Here is a 27,020-nt window from a genome sequence, read left to right as displayed (position 1 = left end):
TTCATTGGTCTGTTCTACTGAGTTTTTTTGGATTCTAATTGTTTATTTCTGCTCTAATCTTTGTTATTTCTCTTCTTCTGCTGGCCTTGGGGTTTCTTTGTTGTTCTGCTTCTAGTTCCTTTAGGTGTACTGTTAGATTTTATATTTGGGTTTTTTCTTGTTTCTTGAGATAGGCCTGGATTCCAATGTATTTTCCTTAGGACTGTCTTTGCTGCATCCCAAAGGGTTTGAACTTTTGTGTTTTCATTTTCATTTGTTTCCATGTATTTTTTAATTTATTGTTTAATTGCCTGGTTGACCCATTTATTCTTTAGTAGGATGTTCTTTAACCTGCATGCATTTGGAGGTTTTCCAAACTTTTTCCAGTGGTTGATTTCAAGTTTCATAGCATTGTGATCTGAAAATGTACATGGTATGATCTCAATTCTTTTATATTTATCGAGGGCTGTTTTGTAACCCAGTATGTGATCTATCTTGGAGAATGTTCCATGTGCACTCGAGAAGAATGCGTATTCTACTGCTTTAGGATGAAAAGTTCTGAATATATCTGTCAAGTCCATCTGGTCCAGTGTATCATTCAGGGCCATTGTTTCTTTATTGACCCTCTGTCTAGATGATCTGTCCATTGTTGTAAGTGGAATATTAAAGTGCCCTGCATTTACCACATTCTTACCAATAAGATTGCTTACGTTTGTGATTGTTTTATATGTTTGGGTGCTGTCAAACTGGGGGCATAAACATTTATAATTGTTAGCTCTTCTTGATGTTTAGACCCTGCAATTATGATATAATGGCCTTCTTCATCTCTTGTTACAGTCTTTCACTTAAAATCTAGTTTGTCTGATATAAGTTAGCTACTCCAGCTTTCTTTTGACTTCCAGTAGCATGATAGATGGTCCTCTATCCCCTCACTTTCAATCTGAAGGTGTCCTCAGGTCTAAAATGGGTCTTTTGTAGACAGCAAGTAGGTGAGTCTTGTTTTTTTATCCATTCTGATACCCCCATGGCTTTTGATTCGAGCATTTAGTCCGTTTACATTCAGTGTTATTATTGAAAGATACGGGTTTTGAGTCATTGTGTTATCTGTAGGTCTCATGCTTGTAGAGATATCTCTGGTCCTTTGTAGTCTTTGCAACATTCCACTCACAGAGTCCCCCTTAGGATCTCTTGTAGGGCTGGTTTAGTGGTGATGAATTCCTTCAGCTTTTGTTTGTCTGGAAAACCTTTATCTCTCCTTCTATTCTGAATGACAGGCTTGCTGGATAATGGATTCTTGGCTGCATATTTTTCCTATTCAACACATTGAAAATTTCCTGCCACTCCTTTCTGCCCTGCCAAGTTTCAGTAGATAGGTCTGCTACTACCCCTATGTGTCTACCCTTGTAGGTTAAGGCCTGTTTGTCCCTAGCTGCTTTCAGAATTCTCTCTTTGTCTTTGTATTTTGCCAGTTTCACTATGATATGTCATGCAGAAGATCAATTCAAGTTATGTCTGAAGAGAGTGCTCTGTGCCTCCTGGATTTCAGTGTCTGTTTCCTTTCCCAGATTGGGGAAGGTCTCAGCTATGATTTGTTCAAGTACACCTTCTGCCCATTTCTCTCTGTCTTCTTCTTCTGGAACTCCTAGGATACGGATATTATTACGTTTCATTGAATCACTTAGTTCTCTAATTCTCCCCTCGTGGTCCAGACTTTTTTTATCTTTCTTTTTCTCAGCTTTCTTTTTCCATAATTTTATCTTCTGTTTCACCTATTCTCCCCTCTGCCTCTTCAGTCCTCGCTGTCACTGCCTCTACTTTATTTTGCACCTCATTTACAGCATTTTTTAATTCATCATGACTGTTTTTTAGTTCCTTGATCTCTGCAGTGATAGATTCTCTGCTATCTTCTATACTTTTTTCAAGCCTAGCGATTAATCTTATGACTATTATTCTAAATTCTTGTTCAGTTTTATTGTTTATATCTGTTTTGATCAGTTCTTTAGCTGTCATTTCTTCCTGGAATTTCTTCTGAGGAGAATTCTTCTATTTCATCATTTTGACTAGTTTTCTGTCTCCTGTGTGTTTTAAAAGCTTGTTATGTGTCCTGCACCTGCGAGCACCACTATATTAAAGAGGTGTCGTAAGCTATCCAGGGCCTGGCCCTTGAGGAGGTGTTTTTTGGAGTGTGTTACTTGCTCTCTGTTGTTGTGACTCTGGTTGTTTTATCTCCCTACCTGTAGTGATGTTTTGAACCCTCCACCAAGTGTGCTTTGATTTGTTTGTTGAAGTAGCCCTTTAACAGTATCCTGGGGTAACACAAGCCCACGAAGATGAGTGCATTCAGTGCACTACATTCAGTGCAAAAAACCAAAACCCGCAGAGCTGTTCTGGCTCCGAATGTGTGGCGTTCTGCTGTGAGGCAATGTGCTGCGATGCATGCGGTCATTGTTTCTCTGTAGGCTATGGAGGCGTCATAGTAGGGGGACTGAGGGGTGCAAGGGATCACTCCCTCCCACTTCACCTCCCAGAAACACGGGGACTCCAGAAACTTTTTGCACCAAAGACGTCTTCGCCCCACCATCACTCTGAAACACCGTCACCTAATAGTCGCATTTCTTCCATTGGCTATTATTTATCCTGTTTTGCTCCCCTTATCCCTCATGGGGCAGGTGCTCTCTGGGAGCAGTTACTGAGGTCCTTTATAACTCCCTGCCTGGTCTAAAGGGCTGCCTTCCTTCAGCGTTTGGGGTAAGGGGCCTATAATTGTAAATTCACATGTAGTACCATAGGTCCCTGAGGATCTGTCTGCTTTTTTTCCCTGGTCTATTTTCGCTCTATCATTCAAATTGGGTAATTTCCATTTCATGGATTCTTTCCTCTCTCCCCTCCTTTATGCCATTGAACTCATCCACTGAGCTTTTAGCTTTGGTTGTTTTATTTTTCGCTTCTGAAATTTACATTTGGGTTCTCTTTATATCTTCTATTTTTTTGCTGAGACTTCAAATTTTTTTTTTTTTTTGATAAGGGCTTTCTGTTTTCTCATTTGGTTTCAAGGATGTTCATAATTGTTTGTTTAAAGCATTTTTAGCATGCCTTCTTTAAATCCTTGTTAGATAATTCTTCATCTTGGTGTTAGCATCTGTTGATTCTCTTTTCATTCAGTTTGAGATCTCCCTAGTTCTTAATATTCTGAATGATTTTTGATTGAACCGTGGATAATTTGTGTATTATGTTATGAGACTCTGGGTCTTCTTTGAACCTCGTATTGACACTGCTTCAGCAGAGATTGTTGGGGGAGGCGTCTCATTACTACCAGGTAGATGTAGAAGTCCAAGTTCCCTACTTGCTTCCATTGATACTGGAGTGGGTGGGCTCTTCCTTATTGGGGATGACGGTTCTGCTCCCCTACTTGGTCCCTACTGACATTCACTGGGGATGGCCTTGTTATTGTTGGGTGATGGTGAAAGCCCTGACTCTCCACAGTGCCTTCTCTGAGACCAGAGAAGAGCCTCAGTACTGCTGGATGAAGATAGACATGCAGGCTCCCCACATGGTTTCCACCCACATGGTGGGGGTGGGGCTCATTATCAGCTGGCACACATGAATGTTCTGACTGCCTACTTGGCTTTCTCTTTCACCAACCTGGAAGGTATGTTGGGGTGCCTCATTGCAGCCTCCTAAATGTGGAAGTCTAGGATTCCCTTTTAGCCCTTTGCTCATATGTGTGAGGGTGGAGGCACAGTTTTTTCCTGCAGTGTTTGGTTGGTATGGTATAGTTATTGCCTCAGAGTTTTCTGTTTTCTTAGGCTGTCCTTGACTGTTTTGCTAGAGAGAACAAGCTTTGGGGGAAGATGCTTTTTTCTATAGCCTTATGTGTTTCTGGAATATTGTCTGCTTTAGCTCCATATCTAGGATGCATGAGGCAAAAGAAAACCCAGGGAGCTCACCGGTGTATCATTTCTTGAGTCTCAAAGTCCCTAGTCACCTTGCCTTTTTCGTCTCTTAGAGATTTCTTGTATTTGTTTTCTATATAATGCCCAGGGATTTTACTTAACAGGAAGAACAGAGGAAAGTACTTCTACTCAGAAGCAGAAGTATCCTTGTGATAGGTATTTTTAAGTGATAGCCTCTTTTTCTATATATACTGTAAGGATCATAGGAGTAATCTACCCTAAAAACATGACTTTTGTTACCATCTGTGTATGCATTTTGCATTTATGTAATTTACATATCATTTCTATAATCAGTTGAAAGCCCCTTAGAAAAATGATAACATCCTGGTGTTACTATGAGTATATAGCGATGATAACACAGAACTTTGCTTAAGAATGTAAATATGCTGTACTAAAGTTGAAGTAGCTTGTGGTTATGGTTTTTGTCTCAGTCTGACAAGAATTCTACTTGCCCTGATAGGGGGATCATATTGTTAGAAGAGTCTCTCAGTTCTTAAGAAGTGCTCCAAGGCAGAAGTTTAAGGAAAGCAAATCATGGACATGCTGGAAGTATTCACCACCCTGTAATCCATCCTCTGTTTTTAGCCCATACAAAGTTTTGTGTTTTATTTAAAAAAATTTTATATAATATATTCTGACAACTGAAGTTACTCAGTTATTCTCAACCTGTTATATATAGGGATTCACCTATTATGTACAGATTGTGGCATGAAAGAAATTATCTTCCCTGTAGCTCAGCCATGCATGGTGAACTACGGTAGAGAGGACATCTAGGTACCCCCACCCTCGTCCCCACATGTACGCACCTTGTCCACATGAGAACTTAGGCACTTTCTCATGGGCCCATGGTATGAAGGGAATTAGGTAAGATAGACTTGAACTCAGAGGGATCTTGGCCTTATTCCCTAGTTATATCGATTTGAGGGGCACCTGGGTGGCTCAGTCAGTTAAGCGTCCGACTTTGGCTTGGGTCATGATCTCATGGTTTGTGAGTTCAAACCCCACATCAGGCTCTGTGCTGACAGCTTGGAGCCTGGAGCCTGCTTTGGATTCTGTGTCTCCCTCTCTCTGCCCCTCCCCTGCCCACGCTGTCTGTCTGTCTGTCTCTCTCTCTCTCTCTCTCTCTCTCACTCTCTCAATAAATAAACATTAAAAAGTTTTCTATATTGATTTTTTAAAGTCTATATATTATTTGAAAATTAGTAGAAAAATAATTGTGGGAAGATATATAGCATTCCTAAATGTGACTAATGCTTGTTTGCAGGCTGAATGTTTTAGTGGCTTAATAGTTTGGGTATGTATAAATCTAACCGGTTATTTTCTGCCACTCTAAGCAGGATTGTACTTAGCAAGTATTGATACTACCCCTTTCATACAGATTCTTAGAGCAGGTAATGCAGTCTTTCCTACACTGCTTTGTTGATGTGAAATAATCCTAACTAATGGTGTAGTCTCCCCATGGTCTAACTTTTAAAACTTCCCTGCTTTAATTTAAACCTTTTCTTATTTCATCATTTGAAGGTATTGTTGATTTGGATGGCAAATTGTGGAATCGGTTTTTTTATATACTTGTATTTGTAATATGATAGTCTGTCATATGAACATAACCTAATGTTTTTAAATTCTCTTCCTTTAAGGTATTGTATCCAGATCTGGGACCCTGACTTATGAAGCGGTTCACCAAACAACACAAGTTGGACTGGGGCAGTCTTTGTGCGTTGGTGAGAGATTTTTCATAAAATCATTTTACTGTAACACAGTGTCTTCACTGAAAGAGTAGAGTACTAATTATTATTTTGATTTTTTTGTAAGAAGTTTTGATAACCATTTCATTAAAAAGATGGTGTGATCTTAAATTTAATTTGCCGAAGTGTGAAGCACCACCATATATTTTCAAGATTCATGGTCCAAGGTTTGACTTTCATGTTGAGGAACAAGCATCGTGGGACATTTAGCTCTGGAAGAGGCTTGGTGCCTGAAAACACCACTTACTTGACTTGCTGTGAAGAAATGGTTCTTCATTAGGACTTTTGTTACCATAATTATAAATTTGTTGCCATTGTAAACTGTTATTTATGCTTCACAGTTAGGGAATTCTTTGCTGTTTGTTGTCTTATTCTTTTTTTTTTTTTTTTTTTTAATTTTTTTAACGTTTATTTATTTTTGAGACAGAGAGAGAGAGCATGAACAGGGGAGGGGCAGAGAGAGAGGGAGACACAGAATCTGAAACAGGCTCCAGGCTCTGAGCTGTCAGCACAGAGCCTGACGCGGGGCTCGAACCCACAGACTGTGAGATCATGACCTGAGCCGAAGTCGGACGCTCAACCGACTGAGCCACCCAGGCTTCCCTGTTGTCTTATTCTTAAGGCAACCTTCTGAGGCACCTCTGAGCTGAAAAGTTGTACTGTTGTAGCTTTATTGGTGAGAAAATCTATGTTGAGGATGATTGAGCTCCCAGAACCTCTTTTTTATCTCATTATACTGCCTACCTCTTTTAAAAGTAACAAGGTTTTACATTTTAAAATAATTTTAGTATTTGTTGACAAAGCCAGGCAGTTTTCTCATTTTTATAAATATTTCTTCAAATTTTTAGAATAACTTTTAAATGCCTTTCAAGGGGCGTCTGGGTGGCTCAGTCAGCTAAGCGTCTGACTCTTGATTTCAACTCAGGTTGTGATCTCATGATTCATGAGATCAAGCCCCACATAGGGCCCTGTGCTGACAGCGCAGGAGCCTGCTTGGGATTGTCTCCCTCTCTCTCTGCCTCTCTCTCTGTCAAAATAAATAAAATTAAAAAAATAAAAGCCTTTCAAAAATAGCTTTTTATAATAAATTATACAATATAGCCCTGGAGCATTATTAGGATTGAGAGCCATAAAATCACTATTGGAAACCTTAATTGAGCTTCTCTGTGTACAAAGCACAATCTTAGCCACAAAGTGATGGAGAATAAGAACAGGTTTGAAACAGAGTTGCCAAAGTCATGTTCTCCAATGTCTGTTTTTAATTTGTAAAATGCTAATAATAATAATGCCCATTTCACAGAGAGGTTAGAAGAATTAGGAAATGGCAGGTCTAACGTGTGCTGAGGCACAGTCCTTGACACACATTTGGCACTCAAATGCAACTTCTCTTCAGAGGTGCATTGAAAAGTAGGAAATCAATCCTGCTTTCAGTAAGTTTACAATGTAAAAAATTTTTAAAGTGTCAGCCAATCTGTTGGGAACATTTACTTTAATCCTATCCAAGTAGTTATCTTTAAATGCTTGTGCTGTAGTCATTACCCTGGATCTAAGGGAAGAGGGGTCAGTGCACCCCCAACTCTATCCCTCACTGGGACTTGTGTCTTGAAACTTGTATGCAGTTTCTCTGCAGTGTGCCTCATCTAATAGTTACTTTGTGCAAAGAAATTTGTAAAAGGTTTAATCAGAGAAGAGACATTCTTTTGTCTTCTGTAGCTTGCAGCACAAACACACATTTTCTTAAAATGCTTGAAAGAGTTATTTGGGAAAAATTTTGTGGGAGGGAAGAAGCTTGATAAAGGAGCTAAAACAAAAAGAAGGTAGTCTTTGTGAGTATCAAAAGGCAACCACCATTTAGCATTCATGTAATATTAGAAACAAATAAATGTAGCACTTTGTGATTGTTTTTAATGTCCAATGCAAGAGTGATGATACATTTTAAAACAGTGGTGAGAGGGGTAAGCAAAATAAGAAATGAGTTGAAACAACATTTCTAAGCCTAATTTTTGTGGTTCGTCCTTAAATTTTCTGCTGGTGTTGATATTCTTCAACTTTTTCAGGCATTGGAGGTGATCCTTTTAATGGCACAGATTTTATTGACTGCCTTGAAATCTTTCTGAATGATCCAGCCACAGAAGGCATCATATTGATTGGTGAAATTGGCGGTAACGCAGAAGAAAATGCTGCAGAATTTTTGAAACAACATAATTCAGTAAGCTTGGGTTTGGGTTTGGAAAAATATAGCTCCCTGCACATAGTAGACACTTCCTGAGCTAGTCGCTGCTGCACTGCTGTTGAATCTTACTTTCCCAACTTTGCTTTTGCAGAGGTTGCTAACGGCCTCCATTCATCCTCCGTCTCTATCCTCTTGGTTTTTCTCCTGGTTCTTCTCGTCTTAATTTTCCCCTGGATTTACTTTCTGTGCCTGTTCCTTAAGTGCGAATGACTAGTGTGTATAAACATCATACTTCATGCAGTTTCCAAGGCAGAAGCCTCAAAAGCATCTTTTACTTCCCTCTCATCACCTGTTTCCACTCAGTTATTACCAAGATCTGGCCTCAGTAATACGCTGAGATTCAGAGCATCGTCTGTTACTGCTCCCTTTGCTCTGGTTTCAGCTGACATCTTACCTCATTTGTACCGTGTCTGTAGTTTCTTCCTGATAATCTCTACTTCTGTTCCTCAGCCAGCACTCCCTCCCCTTCTCTCCTGGGCCATCCTGCTCATGGCCACCCAATTATCTGCCCTTCAGAAACGCAGACACCGGAGCCTCATGCCCCTGGTTTTAATGAACCATTACAGTTTCCCATTCCATATCGGATGAAGTGTGGACTTAGCATATTATTCCAGTCCCTACACACCTCCCTAACCCTCTTCTCCAGCTCCGTGTCCCATCTGACATGCCAGTTGTTTTCATTCCCGCTTGCCTTCACCTGTTCCCTCTGCAAGGCATGCTTAATATCCGATTCTCACTCTGGTCTATGTCAGGGACAACAGGGAGCGGCATATTGGTGCCCAGCCCAGTCCCCTCGCCCATGAGGCACCAGTAAGTGGTGGATAAGGAGAGAATAAATAGATTGTTAGGAGTTTGGGGTAAAATGTTACTAGAGTGTCTCGAATTCAGATAAGTTGTAAAGTTTCAAATTTAAGGAAAAACTGACTTCTCTTTAGGAAAGAGGTTAATGTGACATTATTACCATGTTCAAGTGAATTTTGGAATGTATTTAGACCCAGCTCTGAATCTCTTGAATAGCTTAGAATTTAGTGTGAAAAGCTAAACATATACATTTTACTTCATTTCGTGTATGTTTTCTTATTCCTGGCTAGTCCTTATGGGGCTAATTTTTATTAAGGACCTACTGTGTTCAGGACTCTAGGTTGAACAGGTGACATAAAACACTTAGCACAGTACCTGGCACAGAGTGAACCATGTTATCTGCTGCCACCATTACTGTTTTTAGTATTATCATCATCATTACAATGATAGTAGTTATTGGTAAAAGTGGTGTTGTTTAATCTTGACCCTCTGAGTAAGATGTTTTTGTCCTTTTATGAGTAAGGAACCTGACACAGGAAGGTTAATAACTTGCCAGTGGTAGGTGTACAACAAATGAGCTAAGGGTGGGATTCACCCCCCAGGTCTGCCTGACGTGTCCATGATCCCATGGAGGGATCAGGAATTGGATTGCAGGGATTAAGGGCAAGGGTCAGCAGCCCCGGGCCTCTGATCAGACTACACTGACCTCATCCTGACTGGTCTTTCTGTTTTGGGGCTTTCACATTTCTCATTATTTCTGTATCCTATTTGCAGACTATACTTCCTCATAGTCTTTTTAATTGTATTTTTCTCTTCTTAAAACATTTTAAGTGACTCTTCTTTGTTTATAGGGTAGACTATAAACTTGTCTGACATTCTAGGTTCATCAAAATCTTGTTTCTTTCTAGTGCAGTATTCTCACTCTGTGAGTATGGGGACAGAGGGATCAAGTAGAAATTAGTGCCACTCAGCGGTGCCTCGGTGATTCAGTCACTTAAGCGTCCGACTTCAGCTCGGGTCATGATCTCATGGTTCGTGAGTTCGAGCCCCACGTCGGGCTCTGTGCTGACAGCTCGGAGCCTGGAGCCTGCTTCAGATTCTGTGTCTCCCTCTCTCTCTGCCCCTCCCCTGCTGCTGACGCTGTCTCTCTTTGTCTTTGAAAAATGAGTAAACCTTAAAAAAAAATTTAAAAAGAAATCAGTGCCACTCAAATATGAGATGCTCATATAACTGCAGAGCCCACATGTGAATGAATAATTGACCTGTAGACTCTTTTCTTTTTAATTCTGTACTATAGTAGATGCTGGCCATACAGAGCTAAGTGAGAACATAGTTCCTGCATTCAGGGAATATATAGTTTGGGAAGGGAACACATGGGAAGTCAGTCACAGCCACTGTACTTAGTGTAACAGTGGAGACTTGTTAAGGGCACAGCAGGGTCCCTGAATGGAAGATGATCAACCATGAGGGCATTTGTGGAGACTGTGGGAGGAATAGTCGGAAAGGCTCATGGGAGAAGAGAAGACTTGAGCCAGGTCTCAGAAGTTAAGTAGAAGTTTGCCAGGTGTCCAAGGAGCGGGGAGAGCATTCTCGGCAGCGGAACAGAGGCCGAGCAGCCCGGAATTGCTGCACGGTGAAGAGCAGGAGGAGCGGTGGGAGACGAGGCCGGAGTAAGCAGGGTCAGACCACACAGGCACTGGCGTGCTGGCACCTTAGCACAAGAAGCAACCTTTCTAGTAATCGTTCACTGCCTCGTACTCACAGTTAAAAAACAAAACACAACTGACTTCATTTAAGAATGTCCTTGATGAAGCAGTGGAGATTATTAATTTTGTTAAATCCTGACCCATAAGGCAGTATTTTGTGATGAAGTGGGAGGTAAAGCAGCTTTCCAGTTGAGTTGTGAGCTGAACTAGCTGCTTTTTTCATGGAACACCAGTTTTACGCTCCAGAACGCCTGGCAGACACGCAGGTATGTGGACTGGGGTGTTTGGCAGAACTTTTCTCAAAAATGAACAAAGTGAACCTGCCATGTCAAGGAAAACAATTTGTAGTATTTGTTGACAGTGATAAAATTTGAGCTTTCAAGTGAATATTCATAGTTTGGAAAAGTCACTTCTGCCACCGTGAACTGGATGACTTCCTCCTACTAAAGACTTTTCTAATGAGATTGATAATGATGAATATGGTTTGTTGATACTGAATGATGAAATAGATCAGCATCCGGTAAATGTACATAACTCAGTGAGCCTATGCTTTTCATCTGACCAGTGAATCTTACAAAGTCATTATAGGTAAAAGATCCATTCAAAGTGTAAGACAGATCAATGGATTTTAAAGTAACAAAGGACAGAAAGTTCATTGCTATGGTTTCGGATTCCAGCATTGCAACCTTTAAGAAATTACCACTTGAAGAGGTTTGTGTAATATCAAAGAAGAATATCCACAATTATCTGACAGGCTATTAAAATTCTTCCCCTTTTCCAACCATGTATGTATGTGAGCTCAGATTTTCTTTTACTTCAGCCAAAATAACATATTATGATAAATTGAATGTGAAAGCAGATATCAGAATCCATTTGCCTTTTATTAAATTTGACATTCAGGAATTGCAAAAATGTAAAATAATGCCACACTTCTGAGGAGAATGTTTTTTAAGATTGTTTTCAAGTTTTTATTTTTATTTTTATTATTTTATTTTATTTTATTTTATTTTATTTCATTTCATTTCATTTTATTTCATTTTATTTCATTTTATTTTATTTTGTTAATTTACATCCAGTTAGTTAGCATATAGTGCAACAGTGATTTCAGGAGTAGATTCCTTAATGCCCCTTACCCGTTTAGCCCATCCCCCCTCCCACAACCCTTCCAGGAACCCTCTGTTCTCCATATTTAAGAGTTTCTTATGTTTGTCCACCTCCCTGTTTTTGTATTATTTTTGCTTCCCTTCCCTTCCCTTGTGTTCATCTGATCTGTGTCTTAAAGTACTCTTTTGAGTGAAGTCATATGATATTTGTCTTTCTCTGACTAATTTCACTTAGCATAATACCCTCTAGTTTCATCCACATACTTGCAAATGGCAAGATTTCATTCTGTTGATTGCCAAGTAATATTCCATTGTATGTAAATATACCACATCTTCTTTGTCCATTCATCCATCAATGGACATTTGGGCTCTTTCCATATTTTGGCTATTGTTGATAGTGCTGCTATAAACATCGGGTGCAGGTGCCCCTTCAAAACAGCATACTTGTATCCCTTGGATAAATACCTAGTAGTACAATTCCTGGGTCATAGGGTAGTTCTATTTTTAATTTTTGGGGGAACCTTTATACTGTTTTCCAGAGTGGCTGCACCAGCTTGCATTCCCCCAGCAGTGCAAAAGGGATCCTCTTTCTCCACATACTCGCCAACATCTGTTGTTGCTTGAGTTGTTAATGTTAGCCATTCTACATTGACAGGTGTGAGGTGGTATCTCATTGTGGTTTTGATTTGTATTTCCCTGATGATGAGTGATGTTGAGCATTTTTTCATGTGTCGGTTGGCCACCTGGATGTCTTCTCTGGAGAAGTGTCTATTCATGTCTTTTGCCCATTTCTTCACTGGATTATTTGATTTTTGGGTGTTGAGTTTGATAAGTTCTTTATAGATTTTGGATACTAACACTTTATCTGATATGTCGTTTGCAAATATCTTCTCCCATTCCATTGGTTGCCTTTTGGTTTTGCTGATTGTTTCCTTCGCTGTGCAGAAGCTTTTTATTTTGATGAGGTCCCAATAGTTCATTTTTGCTTTTGTTTCCCTTGCCTCTGGAGACGTGTTGAGTAAGAAGTTGCTGCGGCCAAGATCAAAGAGGTTGTTGCCTGCTTTCTCCTCAAGGATTTTGATGGCTTCCTGTCTTACATTGAGGTCTTTCATCCATTTTGAGTTTATTTTTGTGTATGGTGTAAGAAAGTGTTCCAGGTTCATTTTTCTGCATGTCGCTGTCCAGTTTTCCCTGCATCATTTGCTGAAGAGGCTGTCTTTATTCCATTGGATATTCTTTCCTGCTTTGTCAAAGATCAGTTGGCCATATGTTTGTGGGTTCATTTCTGGGTTCTCTATTCTGTTCCATTGATCTGAGTGTCTGTTTTTGTGCCAGTACCATACTGTTTTGACGATTACAGCTTTGTAATACAGCTTGAAGTCTGTAAGTTTTTATTTTTAAATGATATTTATGTTATTTCTTAGTTTTAATTTGAAATACAGGAAATATCAGATATAATTTACATAAACAAAAGTTTTTTGGGATTGTCAATTTTTGTGAGTGTAAGTGGTTCTAAGACCAAATGATTTGCGAACTCCTGGCCTGGGGGAAGGTGATCGTGCCTGAAGGAAGGCACTCAGATTCCACTGAGTTCAGGTTCAGCCTTTTACAGGCCTGTCTGGCTACCTTATTGCATCTGGACTCCTATTATGAACAGGATATTTTCATTCACTGTGAAATTTTACCATATATTAAAAAAATTTTTTTTGGTATCTCTTAATTGATTGATAATATTTTATGTTATTTCTTTAACTGTATTATAAGTCAAGAGAATTCCTGTGTAGATTTTTATTTTTAACCTCAGAATCTAGTATGGTGTTCTTTATGTATCTAGAGGTTGCATAGTAGAATGAATTTTTATTAAATAAAACTAGTCCTGATCTTCCTTAGACTTCGTAGAACTGCAGAGGACAAAGGGCCCTTGGCCGGCATTCTCGTTTAGCTGTTTCATTTCATAGATGAGGAATCAGAGGTTTACAGAGCTGATGTGTCTTGTCCACAGTCAACCAGCTTTAGTCAATAGGAAATTGAGTCTGGTGACTTCTCGTCCTGCATCTTTTCCAATCTACCTTCCACTTCATCTTTTTTTTTTTTTTCTAGCAAACTTATTATGGGTAAACTAATAATGAATTAAGGTACAAAATCAGGTTGAAATAAAACAACCTGATCTAGTGTCTTAATTCATTATCACAAATTGCATAACTTCTATTTTTTTTTTAGTGTACTTTTATTTTTCAAATGAAAGAATCTTATATGTATTTGTAAAATAGCTTGTGGACAGCCAAGTTGAAGTTTAATACCTAAACAGACAAAACATTTACTCAGGATTCTCTTCCTGAGATTGTGTGAAAAGTCATGCCATCTCAGAGGAGAGTGCAGGGGCTGCAATTACAGCTTAATGTTTGTGCTGCTTCTCTTAGTGAGGATGGCTGGGCCCTGCCCAAGCCATTTGCCATTTACTTTCAGACTCAGGAATTTGAAGTCCAGTTTTGGTCAACTTCTTCATTACAGTGTTTAAAATATCACTTTCCAGGGTCCCAAGGCCAAGCCTGTGGTGTCCTTCATTGCTGGTTTAACTGCTCCTCCTGGCAGGAGAATGGGTCATGCAGGGGCGATTATTGCTGGAGGAAAAGGTGGAGCCAAAGAGAAGATCTCTGCCCTTCAGAGTGCGGGAGTTGTGGTCAGCATGTCTCCTGCGCAGCTAGGAACCACCATCTACAAGGTGAGCCATGACAGTGACCTGAGGTCTCTGAAGTTACAGGCCTTCTAGCACGCGGCCACACTCACTGGGTGCCCAGAAACTGTGGCCCTTTCCCCTGGGTCTTATCTGTTGCTTTCTTTCTGGTGTACAACTCAACAGGCACTAACGGCTCTGTTAAGGCCCCAGTGTCCTAATTAGGCATGACCGGGAAAGACATTCTGATTTTAAAACATTTAACTTCTTTAAACATTGCAATTTGTTCTTTTGTGAGGGGCAAACTATGATATACAAGAAAGTATTTCAGATTCCATAAGTGCCATGAATTCCATTTGGGGGTAGTACAGGGCATTGCCTTGCATTTCTTTTTTTTCATTGAGGGCCTTTGGGATGTGGCTACCTTGATCTCATAGGTTTCTGTTTCTAGGGAGAGGGGTTGAAGGCTTAGTGACAAGATACGAAAACTGGATGAAGAGGGAGTTGATGGGGAGCAGGGAAGGAAGATCAAAAGACGAGGTGGGGGTTTCCAGATCTTGAGCATCTGGCTCTGGCTGTGTTGGGATGCCATTGTTTGCAGGTTGGAGGAGTACCTCTTAACCATATGCTTTGCTTTATCGTTTTAAATAGCATCTTGATTTCAGATGTTCTAAATGATTTGTTATCTTCCATAATCTCTTTGCAATGAGTTTTAGCCTCTTTAAGTGATCATTTAAGGCTCTCTTTCTCTTTATTTTTATGATGGTTATAGCCTGGACAAAAAAGCAAAGCAAAAACCAAACATTTTAAACATGTTGAGAACAGGCAGCAATTGTATTCCCAGGAGGGAACCATGTTTTGTCTCAGTGTTTTCTGCCCTTGTCTTAGGGGTAATTAAATGGACTCCTTGTTTTGTTGAATCTTTGTGTTATCCTGTCTTTTGAAATAAGACACTGTGTGCTACAGTTCTGGGTGGTTAGTGAGTGTGTGAAGATGAAGTTTATTTAAAAGGGGGAAAAGCAAATGCTTACATTCACTTTTGAGACTTGCATTACCATTTTTCTCCAGTAGGTGGCAGCAGGCAACCACACATTGGTTTTATTCTAATTATTACAGTCTAGAGGAATGTGATTTTCTGTATTGTTTCCTTTTCAGATATTTCTGAGGTGCACTTGACATTCTGTTCAAACCTTAACTGAATCTGCATTTAGTCTCTTTCTCAGAGAAACGAAGCAAACCTGTTTCCATTGCCTTATTAAAAAGGCCAGTGTGGTTCCTGTATGGCATTAAAGGTTTGCATAAGTAGTTGAGTTTGTCAACTCTTAATAATAATACTGCAGTAGAAAAATAAGTACAGTTCAAAGCTGCTCAGCCTCTGTGTTTGGGAGACATAAAGTTGAGCGTCTGCATCTAGTTTAGTGAAATTCAAGCTGACACAGCCTAATTTGAAAGCTGTTACATTGTGTTCAAGCACCTTCATCCTGCTACATTTCACTTCTGTAATTTTTGGTTGTTCAAAGGATTCTAAAGATAAGAGGTTTCAGAATCACTTTGACCATGAATGTGATTTGAATCTTAAATCTTTTTATCCCTTCTCTCTTCTGTGTCTCTCTGTTTCTGAAGGAGTTTGAAAAGAGGAAGATGCTATGAAAGGAGAACCAAGAAGTTGCCTAAACCTATGGAATGAATCATTATGGAAATATGAACCCGTGGCTGTTTGCGTCTGTTGTCCCGATGTCAACCTGTGCGCCTATCGCTGGTCTGGCTGTACAGCAGAAAGCCAGAGCAAGGTTCAGAACGTCCTAGATTGAGAGGTTTCCATCGCATCGTATAGCAGACAGCCAATAAAGCTACCATTTGATTTGAATATGGTTTTGAAGCTTTTTATTGTTCCGATGAGGTGGGTGGGGAGGGTGAGAGAAGGGGAGGTGTGTGTGTTGGGGGGGGATATTGTGTGTTAACAGACTCTGTGGAGAACACTGTAACCAACTTTTGAGAGAATGAGGCTGTAAAAATTTCAGTACGGCATTTGTCTAATTATCTTAGACCCAGAGTAACTTTAGTTCTCTTTTGAATCCTAGTTTTCTCATGTATATATATAGTACTACTATCTTTCAGGATAGTTTTGAGAACTAGAGCATATAAAAAGGCAACTTGTTGTCAGTGCCATTATCATCATCATCATCATCATCATCATCAGGATTACAGGCAGAAGCCCATCTTTGTTTCGCTTGAGAGGTGGAAGGTCTTCAATAATGCTGTGTTTGCCTGTGGTTCTGCAGAGGGCTCTCCCCTTCCCCATCCAGAGCCTACTTCCCTTTGCTTGCGAATTAAGACATCTGCTGCAAGGAACCAGGACAGTGGGTAGCCATCCTATACTTTTGTTTAAAGGGGAGCTTGTTAACAAGGAGCAATTCCAGTGGATATTCTCAAATTGTGTAACTGCCCTGAAGGAAAACAAGAGCTGCAAAAATAATATTAGGGAGGAGCCCCTGAAGAAAGACTGTGGGGAGGCCTTCCTGCGGAGGGGCTAAGAGTTGGGACCTGGAGGCTGAGAAGGTACCAGCCACGCAACAGGCCTAGCGCCCGGGAGAGGGGAAGAGCTCACCTTGAGGAGGCGAAGGGACACTGGTCTTTGGGGGCAGTGAGCCCTGGGAGGAGCTGGAGAAGATTTTGGGGGTGCTGGGGAGACAGAGGTGCTTCTGGCACTCCCATGACTGTGCCCAGGCTGCTGAGGGCACAAAGAGCAGGATTTTTTTTTTAAATCTCAATACCCAGGGTTCATTGTCTTGCCACTTCGAAGAATGAAGAGGTGGACACAAAATGAACAGCGGGCAAAGGTTTTCAGAGTATAAGATTAGAAAGTAAGAACAGTATGGAAGCTCTCTTTAGAGAGAGAGGGCATTCGAAAGTGAATCCCCGCAGACTGTAGGCAAGGGTCCTTGTTTTATAAGGTTCTGGTTGGCACCCCCTCCCCTTCTCCCTTGTTCCTTCTCAGGTTCTGCCCTCATTGGCTGGACAACTCTAGGTGCTGGGTTGTCTATTCCTGATTGACTCGATTCCATCGTGTGAGGAGTCAGAATATGGTCATACTCATACCGTCCCTCATATAACATAAGTTTCGTGGTTTGCTTTTTTTAGTTAGGTATCTTGATTGTCAAATTCCTGAGGGGAACCTGAGGGGGAGTAGGTGGTATCTGTTAACGTTCTTAAGAGGAAACTTACACCTGAGGGGGTTTGCTGTGGTCAAATGCTCCCAGCATTGTTCCAAAATATGTGTTTTCCCCCCTGCCAGGGACCTCAAGTCCTAATCTTTCCCCCTATTTTATCCTATTTTTCCCTGTCATAGATGCAGGAGAGCAGTCAGCAGTTTATTGCATTAATGCCGCTGAGGGATGATGGTTTCTTGGACCAGAATGGTGGCAGGAGAGGGAGAGGAGGGTGGCTGTTCAGGTTGGAGAGATCTGTCAGGAATGAACTGGACTGTACCCGGTAAGTCATCGGACTTAGGGGGTAAGGATGAGAGGTGAGACAGCGCGTCAGTTTCCAGCTTGAGCAGCGAGACAGCTTGGGCCCTGGATTGATAGAAAAGGAGGAAACTCAAGATGGAGTGTTGAACTTGAGCTTTCCTCCCTGTGACAATGCCAAGGAAGCCACGGCAAATGGAAGTCTGGGCACCCTGGTTTGTCTCTGTGCACAAGTCACAGAAGCCACAGGCATGATTAGAGCATCTAGGGAGAGGGAAGAAAAGGCCTGGGCCGTCCAATCTCTGAGCATTGCTATGCCATCTGGAGGTCAGACACCGAGACGGAGCTCGAACCTACCAGCTACGCCAAGAACGGTGCAGCCTACCTTCTAGAGGGCATGGCTATGAACTGGAGGTCTTTTTGATGCTGAATCCTCCTATTCAGAGTTCAGAGTAGCATCTCTATGATCATCCCATGAAACAGTCCTTCATTTCACACATCTTTGTGAGAATTTGGTGCCAGATTTCCTTTGGAAACTGTGGAGAGCAAATGCCAACTATGACATAGAAGGGGACACCAAGGAGGGCTTTATGATCCCAAACTGTACTTTTGAGAGGAACAGAAACATTTTCTGTGGAGTATGAGGATTTACCAGGCTTTGCCTCTTTTTTCAAAGTGGCATTCATCTTAAATGTTATATATTTGAATTGCAAGGCCTAGGCTGGAAGTAGGGAGGTGAGGGAGCAAGGCCTTGTGGGGAATTTGGAAAATAGTGGAAATCAGTACTGATATAACAGAAAGCAGATGGGACTACTTTTTTTTTGTTTTTTTTCCAAGAGAAAGCTGAGAGGTAAATGGATGATAAAGTTAACTGGAAATGATGACCGTTTATGACCCCGGATTCCTCGTTGAATCCAATGAATGCTATGGAGTCTGCCCGGAAATATATATCCCGCATCCCCTGGGTGCCATGTTAGAGCCCTAAACTTAAATTCTTCCCTGAGGCATTTGTATTTTAATGTTAAGCTCTTGGAAAGGGAACTTTACGTGGAAATTACAGAGTTCATTGCGCCCTTCCTCCTTGAAGTCATTCTATCCTATTCGAGCAGCTCATACCTGCTGGCTACAAAGATGAGCATTGGGAAGCCCCATGGAAGCCCTTTTGCTTGTTTCTGACCTGGCTGGTTCATTTGGTCTTGTCTTCTCTGGGTTGTGACCTTCTGGCCCTTCATTTCCTACCTTGGTTCCTGGGTTTGTTCCTGGACTGGGCATTAGAACCTGTTCTCTCATGTATTTGAACTTTGGTTCCCCTCAGTGGATTTTGGCTTTGATATCTCTTTGGCTTTTAGCACTCCACACCCTGGGTTGTCCCTGGTAGGCGACTGGCAGATGGCACACTCTAAAGTGAAGCACCCGGGATCCGGAAGAGTGAGAAGCCATTACCACCTTTATGCCTGAACAAGCAAGGAGAGGAAGCTGTTTTCCCAAGGTGAGACCAGGAGCTGTGTGAGAGGGTCCTGGCAGGTGCTGTGGCCCTGAGGAGAGGATCCCAACCACTGCCCGAGTCAAGATCTGACATGGTAGAGGTGAGGGGAATGGATGCCTTGATCTCACACCCCTCCTGTCCTCTGATCCCCTGCCAGTGCAAGGACTGGCTGGACCCACCTGGAAGGCAGAGGTGGGCAAGTCCAGGTGATGCCATGCATAGTACAGCCTCCGGGGCGGGGCGGGGCGGGGGTGCGGTGCACACAGCAGGGCTTGACAGGGCAGAGAAGGGCGGAGAAAGGATCCTGAAGGGCACATGGAAAAATCACAATTTTACCCACCCTGACTTCACACTTGGACAATACCCTTGCCAGGGCAGCAGCAAGTCCCTTTGGGGAAGAAACTGGGGTGGGACTAGATACCAGGTACTGTGGCAGACCAGCATGGGCACATTTGGGGCAACACCTGATGTCCCCAGGGAAATCTTTAGTGGAGTTTTGCATTTTACTCTATACTAAATAGTATTCCCCAGGGGAAATAAATAGTTAATTGCGTGCTCTCTGAGCTGTTGAAAGATAAAAGGACCTCAGGTTTTGTGAGTGTCCCATGAGACAAGTGAGGCTGGCTTTAGGATGTTCTAAGAAGTGAGGTTGCTGCAGAAGGGCATCTTGGGGCCCAGGAGGTGAAGGGCCTGAAACCCAGGAGGGGAGAGGTCAGGAAGCTGGGTCAATGCAATGTTTTCAGAGAGTCCAGGACTCATGCTCTGTAGTCTCCCAGAATCTGGAGCAACTGTGCAGTTGTGAATTCCTTGGTCCCGGGCTGTTCTCTGGAAGACACCTGGCATGGGGCATTTGGCCCAGAGAACAGCAGGCAGGCCAGGACTTGTACCTGAGGCTCATAGGCAAGTGGCACTGGCCAGGGAAGAATTCTCTTTACATGAGTTGCAGACAGTTTGTCATTGTCCCTTGACACCTGGATGACACAGAGTCGCCATAACAGAAAAGATCTGACAAATATTGACCTAGCCTCATTTTGCAGGTGGGAGAGCTGATTCGGAGGTTAGGCCTAACATCGCGACCAAGTTGGTGGCAAGACTGACATTTGAAATTTGAAACTGGTGCCCCTCCTGACCCCTGGCCTGTGTCTCACTAGAAGGGCATGAGGAGGGCACCAGAGCCGGCCATCACAAAACAGTTAGGGGAGAACAGGAGGTGCTTAGAATAGGCAGCATGTTCAGGGAATTAGAACATATTTAAGTAGTATGAATATGACTGTGGCCCACCTTCCTTGAGTTTTATATATTCTTTTTTTTTTCCTTTTTTCCCCAAAGTTCATTTTTATTTATTCTTAGAGAGATAGAGAGCAAGCACGGGAGGGGCAGAGAGAGGGAGACAGAATCCCAAGCAGGCCCTGCACACTGTCAGTGCAGAGCCTGCTGTGGGGCTCGAACTCACGAACTGAGAGATCGTGACCTAAGCAGAAGTCAAGAGTCGGATGCTTAACCAACTGAGCCACCCAGGTGCCCCTTAAGTTTTATATATTGCAGAAGTGGGTTAGGCTCACCATGGCAGGGGGTAGGGCTGGACAGTGCTCCGTGGCCATCAGATGGAGTAAAGCTGGAGAACCGAGCAGGAGTGAGAACCTGGTTTTTGGTTCCAGGGTCACAGAGCTAGACTCTTCTTGCTAATGAGCCAACCACTGACAATTGGGGTGGATGATTCAAGGTGGACTGGGTAGCTTTAGGATAAGCCGCTGGAAAAGGAACAGCAATTCCTTATCAATTTCACTTTATCAAGAATTCCATCGAAGTTCTGTGGGACTGGGTGTCCGGTGTCAGCCCTGTCAGATCTGGAATCAAGATTCGAAATAGCTCAAGATCAAAAGCTGGGTAAGATATGCTGTGATCCAAGGGAAAGTTGAGCTGACGAAGTGAAGGTCAGCGCTGATGGCTTTTATTCAAATAAAGTTCTATCTTTTAAAATCTTTTTTGCTCATTAGTATTCTGATATGGGAAGGAAAGCATTTTCAGGGGCTGAATTAATGACGTCTCGATATGCAAGAACTTTAATTTTGACACTGCAGGTACGGAGGCCTCTACAATGTGATCTGGTTGGTCTTTGGTGATCCCTAACAGCCGGAGAAGGAATAAGCAGTGATCCAGAGAACAGTGTGAGAGATGCAGGTGACAGGTTTCTAGGGATGGGGTGGGAATGAGGAGATAATGAACCCAAGGAAGAACCACGGGGGGAGAAAGAGTCATCTACAAACACCATCCAAGACTAAACAGGGCAGAGCCAGTTAATGATAGTGTTGGTCAGCACAGAACTTTCCTGCTGTCCTACTCTGAGCCCAGAAGGGTGAGAAATAGCAGCTGGCAAGGGTGGAGAAGGGTGAGGGGGAGGAAAGAAACCATAGTGCCCTGTCCCTAGTGCCTGACTTCCTGCCCACTGGGCAGAGGTGGGGAGTGGGGGTGGGGATGGTGACCGGGAAAATGGTGAGAAGCCTGACTGCTGGGTGGATATTATTGGTCATTACTTGGAATTGGAAATCTGGAATTCTGAAGCAATTTGTGATTTAAATTAGTATTAAGATTTAGAATTTTTTAAGTGGGAACAAAACAGTCATCAGAGATGGGGCACCTGGGTGGCTCAGTCAAGTGACCAACTTCGGCTCAGATCATAAACTCACGGTTCATGAGTTTGACTCCCTCATCAGGTTCTTTGCTGTCAGCTCAGAGCCTGCTTCGGATCCTCTGTTTCCCTTCCCCCTCTCTGCATCTCCCTGGCTCATGCTCTCTCTCTGTCAACAATAAAAAATAAACATTAAAAAAAAAAAAGTCATCAGGAGTAAGAAAAATAAATAGCCCTCTGCTAGTTCCTAGGACTGCCACAACAAATTACCATCAACTGGGTGATTAAACAAGAGGAATCTATTCTCTCATGGTTCTGGGTCCCGGAGTCCAAAATCAAGATGTCAACAGGTCTGTACTCCCTCTAGAGGCTCTGGGGGACAATCAGCAGTGTCTGGCAGCTGTTGGTATTCTTTGGGTTTCCTTGGCTTGTAGCTATCTCACTCCAGTCTCTGCCTCCATTTCTATGTTACCTTCTCCTCTTCTCTTGCATCTCCCCATGTCTCTCCTATAAAGACACTTCTCACTGGATTTAGGGCTCCCCTGGTAATCCAGGATAATCTCTTCATCTCAAAAGCCTTCATTAATTACATAAAGCAAAGACCTTTTTTTCTGGAATTAGGATACAGATATCTTTTGGGGGCAGTGGGACAGCATGCAATCCCTGAGACCTCCCAAAGCTGTTTGCCTGGTCATTCAGGCCTCCTGCTCCTTCCAGGGGCGGGACTTGGGAATACACAGAGAATGCTAAAGTCTGAATTTGCATTTTATTCTGAAAGCTCCAGGGAGGCCCTCCAGGGACGGGATCAGGCATATTTTTTTCCATGTAGCTGGAGGGAGACAAAATTCAGGGTTTATTGGGTGCCTAGTGGGAGGACACCAGAGTTGGTTTGTTTCTTCTTCTTTTTAGAAAACTCTCAATGTGGGGCACCTGGGTGGCTCAGTTGGTTAAGTGTCCGACTTTGGCTCAGGTCATGATCTCACGGTTCATGAGTTCGGGCCCTGTGTACAGCTCTGTGCTGACAGCTCAGAGCCTGGAGCCTGCTTCAGATTCTGTGTCTCCCTCTCTCTCTGCCACTCCCCTGTTCTCTCTTTCCCTCTCTCTCTCTCTCTCTCTCTCAAGAATAAATAACATTAAAGAAAGAAAGAAAGGAAGGAAGGAAGGAAGAAGGAAGGAAGAGAGAAAGAAAGAAAGAAAAAGAAAGGAAGGAAGAAAGAATAAACATTAAAAAAAGTTAAAAACAAATACCTCTTAATGGAATATAGACAAGATCATCAGCTGAAAGTGAAAGGGTGGAGGAGATTCGTTGGAGCCTTGAAGAACAAGAAGAGCATGTGAACTGTCCTCAGGAGAATAGTAAAGGCAACCAGTCAAGTCTTGATCACATCACACTTCAACTAAGTGCTCATAATTGTTCCCTGACTCAAATCTCTCTTCTGTCTTTATCTTCACACCTGCTTCTCTGTTCTTGCTTAACAACCTTCAACGAATCCTTATTGTTAAGACAGTGGAGTTGGAAGTCCATAGCCTAGTAAGACTCACCATGACCTGTGTCCCAGTGGTCCCCCTGTGCCTGGATCTGTTCAAGTGATTTCTCCTCAGATAAGCCAGGGGGAGGCAATGTTTTTCTATAATGAACCACACAGTAAATATTCTAGGCTTTGCCAACAACAGTTTCTGTCGTGACTCCCCAACTCTGCTGTTGCAGTTGAGAAAGTCAGAGATGATACTGCATGAAGGAGCACCAACCACCTTATTTGTTGACTCTGAAATTTGAACTTCATAGAAATTTCATGTGTCACAAAATATATCTTTGTTTTTCCACCATCAAAAAACATATAGCCCTTTCTAAGCTTGCATGCCTTACGAAAAAATGGCAGTCCAAATTTAGCCTGTGAGTCAGTGTTCGCAGAGCACTGACAAAAAACATGTATGTTCTTCCTTTCACTCTGACCACCCTACCTGCTCCAAATTCATCTTCTTATAAGTCCTTTACTTTAATCTAAATGCTTTCCCCTCTTTTTCCTTCAATGTTCTTCAATCTCCCATTTGCTCCAAAGGTCTTAGGGACTATGCATGGTATTTGACTTTCTGTAGCCCAAACTGTGCTCCTCACGATGTTCAGCTGGGTCTGTTATTTGTCTTTTCTCTATCTATCTTATGCCTCCCAAGCAGACTGTATATTTCTGGAGGGAGGGCAGAGCTTGCATTTTATGTCTCCATGTGTCTCATAGAGTCATGCCCTACACCTGCTTGGTGTTCAATAAATATTCAAGAAAAAAATGGTACTTCTTAGACCCTACTCCAAAGGGCTCAAAGGGATTGTTTTATGCACAAAGTTCAGAAATAAAAATCCAAACCCCAGCAAAATTGCTTCCTTTTGCATTCTTCATTTTGATGATGTCTCTAAGGTGTGGTTTCCTAGATTCTTTATGCCCCTAATATACTCCAAATTACCTTATATTTCTGTTGTATCTAATAGATAGGAGGTGACACATAAGGGTACGGGGCCCCCGGTCACCAAGGGTCATATACCAAAACCTGTCAGAGTAATCTCAAAAACAGACCACACTAGACATTTTATTAAAGGCTTTTCCCTTATACCAGGTAATTGTGCACCATAAAATAAATTCACACTGGAAAGAAGCAACAGGAATTTGGGGTGTGTTGAATGTTGTTAGGACAATTAGGACAATGATTAGGAATACTCTGCCTGAAACTTCGGTGTATTATTCGGACACAAGCACTATTTGGAGGTCATTGACCAGATATTATTTGAGATGCTGCTATACTCTGGGAAGAGAGGATGGGGGAAAACAGCGGATTCTGAAGATTCCAAATTCTGTGCCTCAGGTATAAACTTTGCCCCACCTCCACTGCAGGGACATTCAAAGTCAATCTGTTGAAACTTCAACCTGAACTCAGAATAGCCTCCACGCTATTTTTGCAAAGTAGACAATAATAGTTGCTGGGGAGGTGTCTCCCTCTAAAAGCATTTTTTTTTTTTTAATTAAACAAGGGCTGACCTAACATTTCCTCCCTTCCCTTGAAGTTCTTCATTCCCTCAGTTACTTCAGGGCAGCCCATGGGAATCCAGCCTTCGCCACCATAGCCAAATCTTGCTCTCAGACTTCTCTGGTGGAAAAGACAGCTACCACACTCCTGAAACTCATGTGTAGACATTCTGCCCCTTCTTCCCTCACCAGGCTTTATCTCTACCTACAAAATCAAGCTAATGAGTTTCTAAGTACACCTACGATGCCTTCCACAGAGGGGCAGTTCTGTGTGGAACCTGCAAAGATGCATCAGCAGCAGAATGCTGGCGATCACTCCCACCCACTGCTCTCATGAGGCAGTCTCTCTAGAAGACTCTTGGAGATTGTCCGTTTTGTAAAAGACTTTATACTTTCTGGGAGGTCATTAACTGTGACCAGATCACTAGCTGAGACTTACAAAGGAGACCGAAAACCTTCTCTTACTTGAAAATTGCTAAGGTGAATGCAAGATGGCAATCCATAAGGCCAGGCGTATCTATCTAATTCACAGCTGTATCCCTGGAGTCTGCTATAGTACTTGGTACAAAACGGATGTGAAATACATATGTCTCTTCGGGTCATGCTCATAGTCTATTAAGTACTTGATAGTTTTCAACAAAAAGTGATACACTTTGGATGCAACCTAACAAATACATAAATATCTGTTAGATGACTGAAAGAATCCTGATTGCCCACATTACTGCTTTCTTTGACATGCTGGCCTGAATGGGAATGAGTGTGTTTAGAAGGGGGTGTAAGTTTTAATGAGGCACCTCCAGGAGAGGCTCCCCAACTCCAGGCAGTGGGAGGTATAGGGTTGGAATGGAGATTGTGGGCAGACTTCCCATGGAGCCAACCAAACTTAAGCCTCAAGCCTCTTTCCCCTGCCCTTCCAAGGTTCTGCAAGGGGCCCTGGGCAACTTTGTATTCCCCATCTCGTATTCTTTTCCTTTATAGCTTCATAAGCTTCAGGCCTCCCAAAACTCAGACCTGTCCTGGGAATTTCTCCTTAGAGTCCCTCTTTGATTTCCATAAGACCTGTTTTGGTCAACATGTATTTCAAGCCTCAGTTTAAAAGACCTCACTGGTGAGAGTATTTCCCAGACTGTTCTAGCTTCCACTCTCTCATCCCCACCCCTACCTCACTCCCAGCTGCCACACTCACCTTCCTTTGGTTTTTGTAAGTCACCAACCTCTTTCCCACCTGTAGGACACATGACATCTTATTCTCTTTGTGCCCCCTGCACCTCCCCACAATTAGCGTGACAAGGTCCTTCCCAGCCATTCTGCAGCTCTGTCTTCTCAGACCCTACATTTTAACCCCCCCATGCCCTTGTTCATTCTCTTTCAGAGTAGCACCTGCTGGTTTCCACCCTTGAAATCATCACACATGCTCAGCTCACAGTTACTTGTCTGCCTCTCTGCTTTATACCTATCTCCCTGCAGACTCTAAGGCTGAAAGTAGAGATGACTCATTCTGTTCACCCACATTTATCATCTCAGACTCTGCCTGGCATATAGTGAGTGCACAGTGAATATTTAAATTTTTTTAACGTTTATTCATTTTTTGAGAGACAGAGCATGAGTGGGGGAGGAGCAGAGAGAGAAGGGAGACACAGAATCCGAAGTAGGCTCCAGGTTCTGAACTGAGAGCACAGAGCCCGACGCGGGCCTCGAACTCACAAACCATGAGATCATGACCTGAGCTGAAGTAGAGTATTCAACCGACTGAGCCGCCCAGGCGCCCCAGTGCACAGTGAATATTTAATGAATAAATGAACAGATGCTTCCACATTGCCGAGTGAAGATCGCATTGCTTTATGGCTTAGTTTGTATTTGTTTATTTCCTTTGTCTTTATTATTATTATTTCTTTCACTGCACATTCCTGTTCTTAGACGACCATGCGTTTTTATTCTTTGTGTCAGGCACATAGATAAGTGCTTCGAAGCATAATAACAATTAGGAAAAAAAACCCTCTTATGTTCTCCCTGGTGCTAGTGAAGAATACATACAGTGAGCTATCCTGCTGACTCTTGGCTCTGAGGCACCTAAAGCCTACATTGCTCTGATTGGTTTGTTTTCTGCTGGAGTAGCTGAACTGGGGAGAGAATCTCTGAGCCCATGCTGCGCCTGCTTTCTGCTTGCCCGTCCTTCTTGGTGACAGGCTTTAGAAGTAGGAGGCGAGAAATCACATTCCTTCTGTCGGCA

The 27,020-nt window shown here is 42.4% G+C and overlaps 1 protein-coding gene across 3 annotated transcripts in view; it reads left to right on the top strand.

The window, feature by feature from the left end:
- Window positions 1–16,061, top strand: part of SUCLG1 (succinate-CoA ligase GDP/ADP-forming subunit alpha) — a 48,964-nt gene extending 32,903 nt beyond the window's left edge. For all 3 annotated transcript variants that reach the window (XM_042981848.1, XM_042981847.1, XM_007083501.3), the window contains exons 6-9: window positions 5,570–5,653; window positions 7,735–7,886; window positions 14,054–14,242; window positions 15,818–16,061. In XM_042981848.1, coding sequence (XP_042837782.1) covers window positions 5,570–5,653; window positions 7,735–7,886; window positions 14,054–14,242; window positions 15,818–15,844 — 452 coding nt within the window. In that variant the 3' untranslated portion in view covers window positions 15,845–16,061. The remainder of the gene's footprint in view (window positions 1–5,569; window positions 5,654–7,734; window positions 7,887–14,053; window positions 14,243–15,817) is intronic.
- Window positions 16,062–27,020: the final 10,959 nt, after the last annotated feature.

This window comes from Panthera tigris, chromosome A3, assembly GCF_018350195.1.
Source record: "Panthera tigris isolate Pti1 chromosome A3, P.tigris_Pti1_mat1.1, whole genome shotgun sequence".
In the NCBI taxonomy this organism is placed as follows: Eukaryota; Metazoa; Chordata; class Mammalia; order Carnivora; family Felidae; genus Panthera; species Panthera tigris.
The sequence above is the reverse complement of the archived record's forward strand: the minus strand, read 5'-3'. Positions and strand labels throughout refer to the sequence as shown.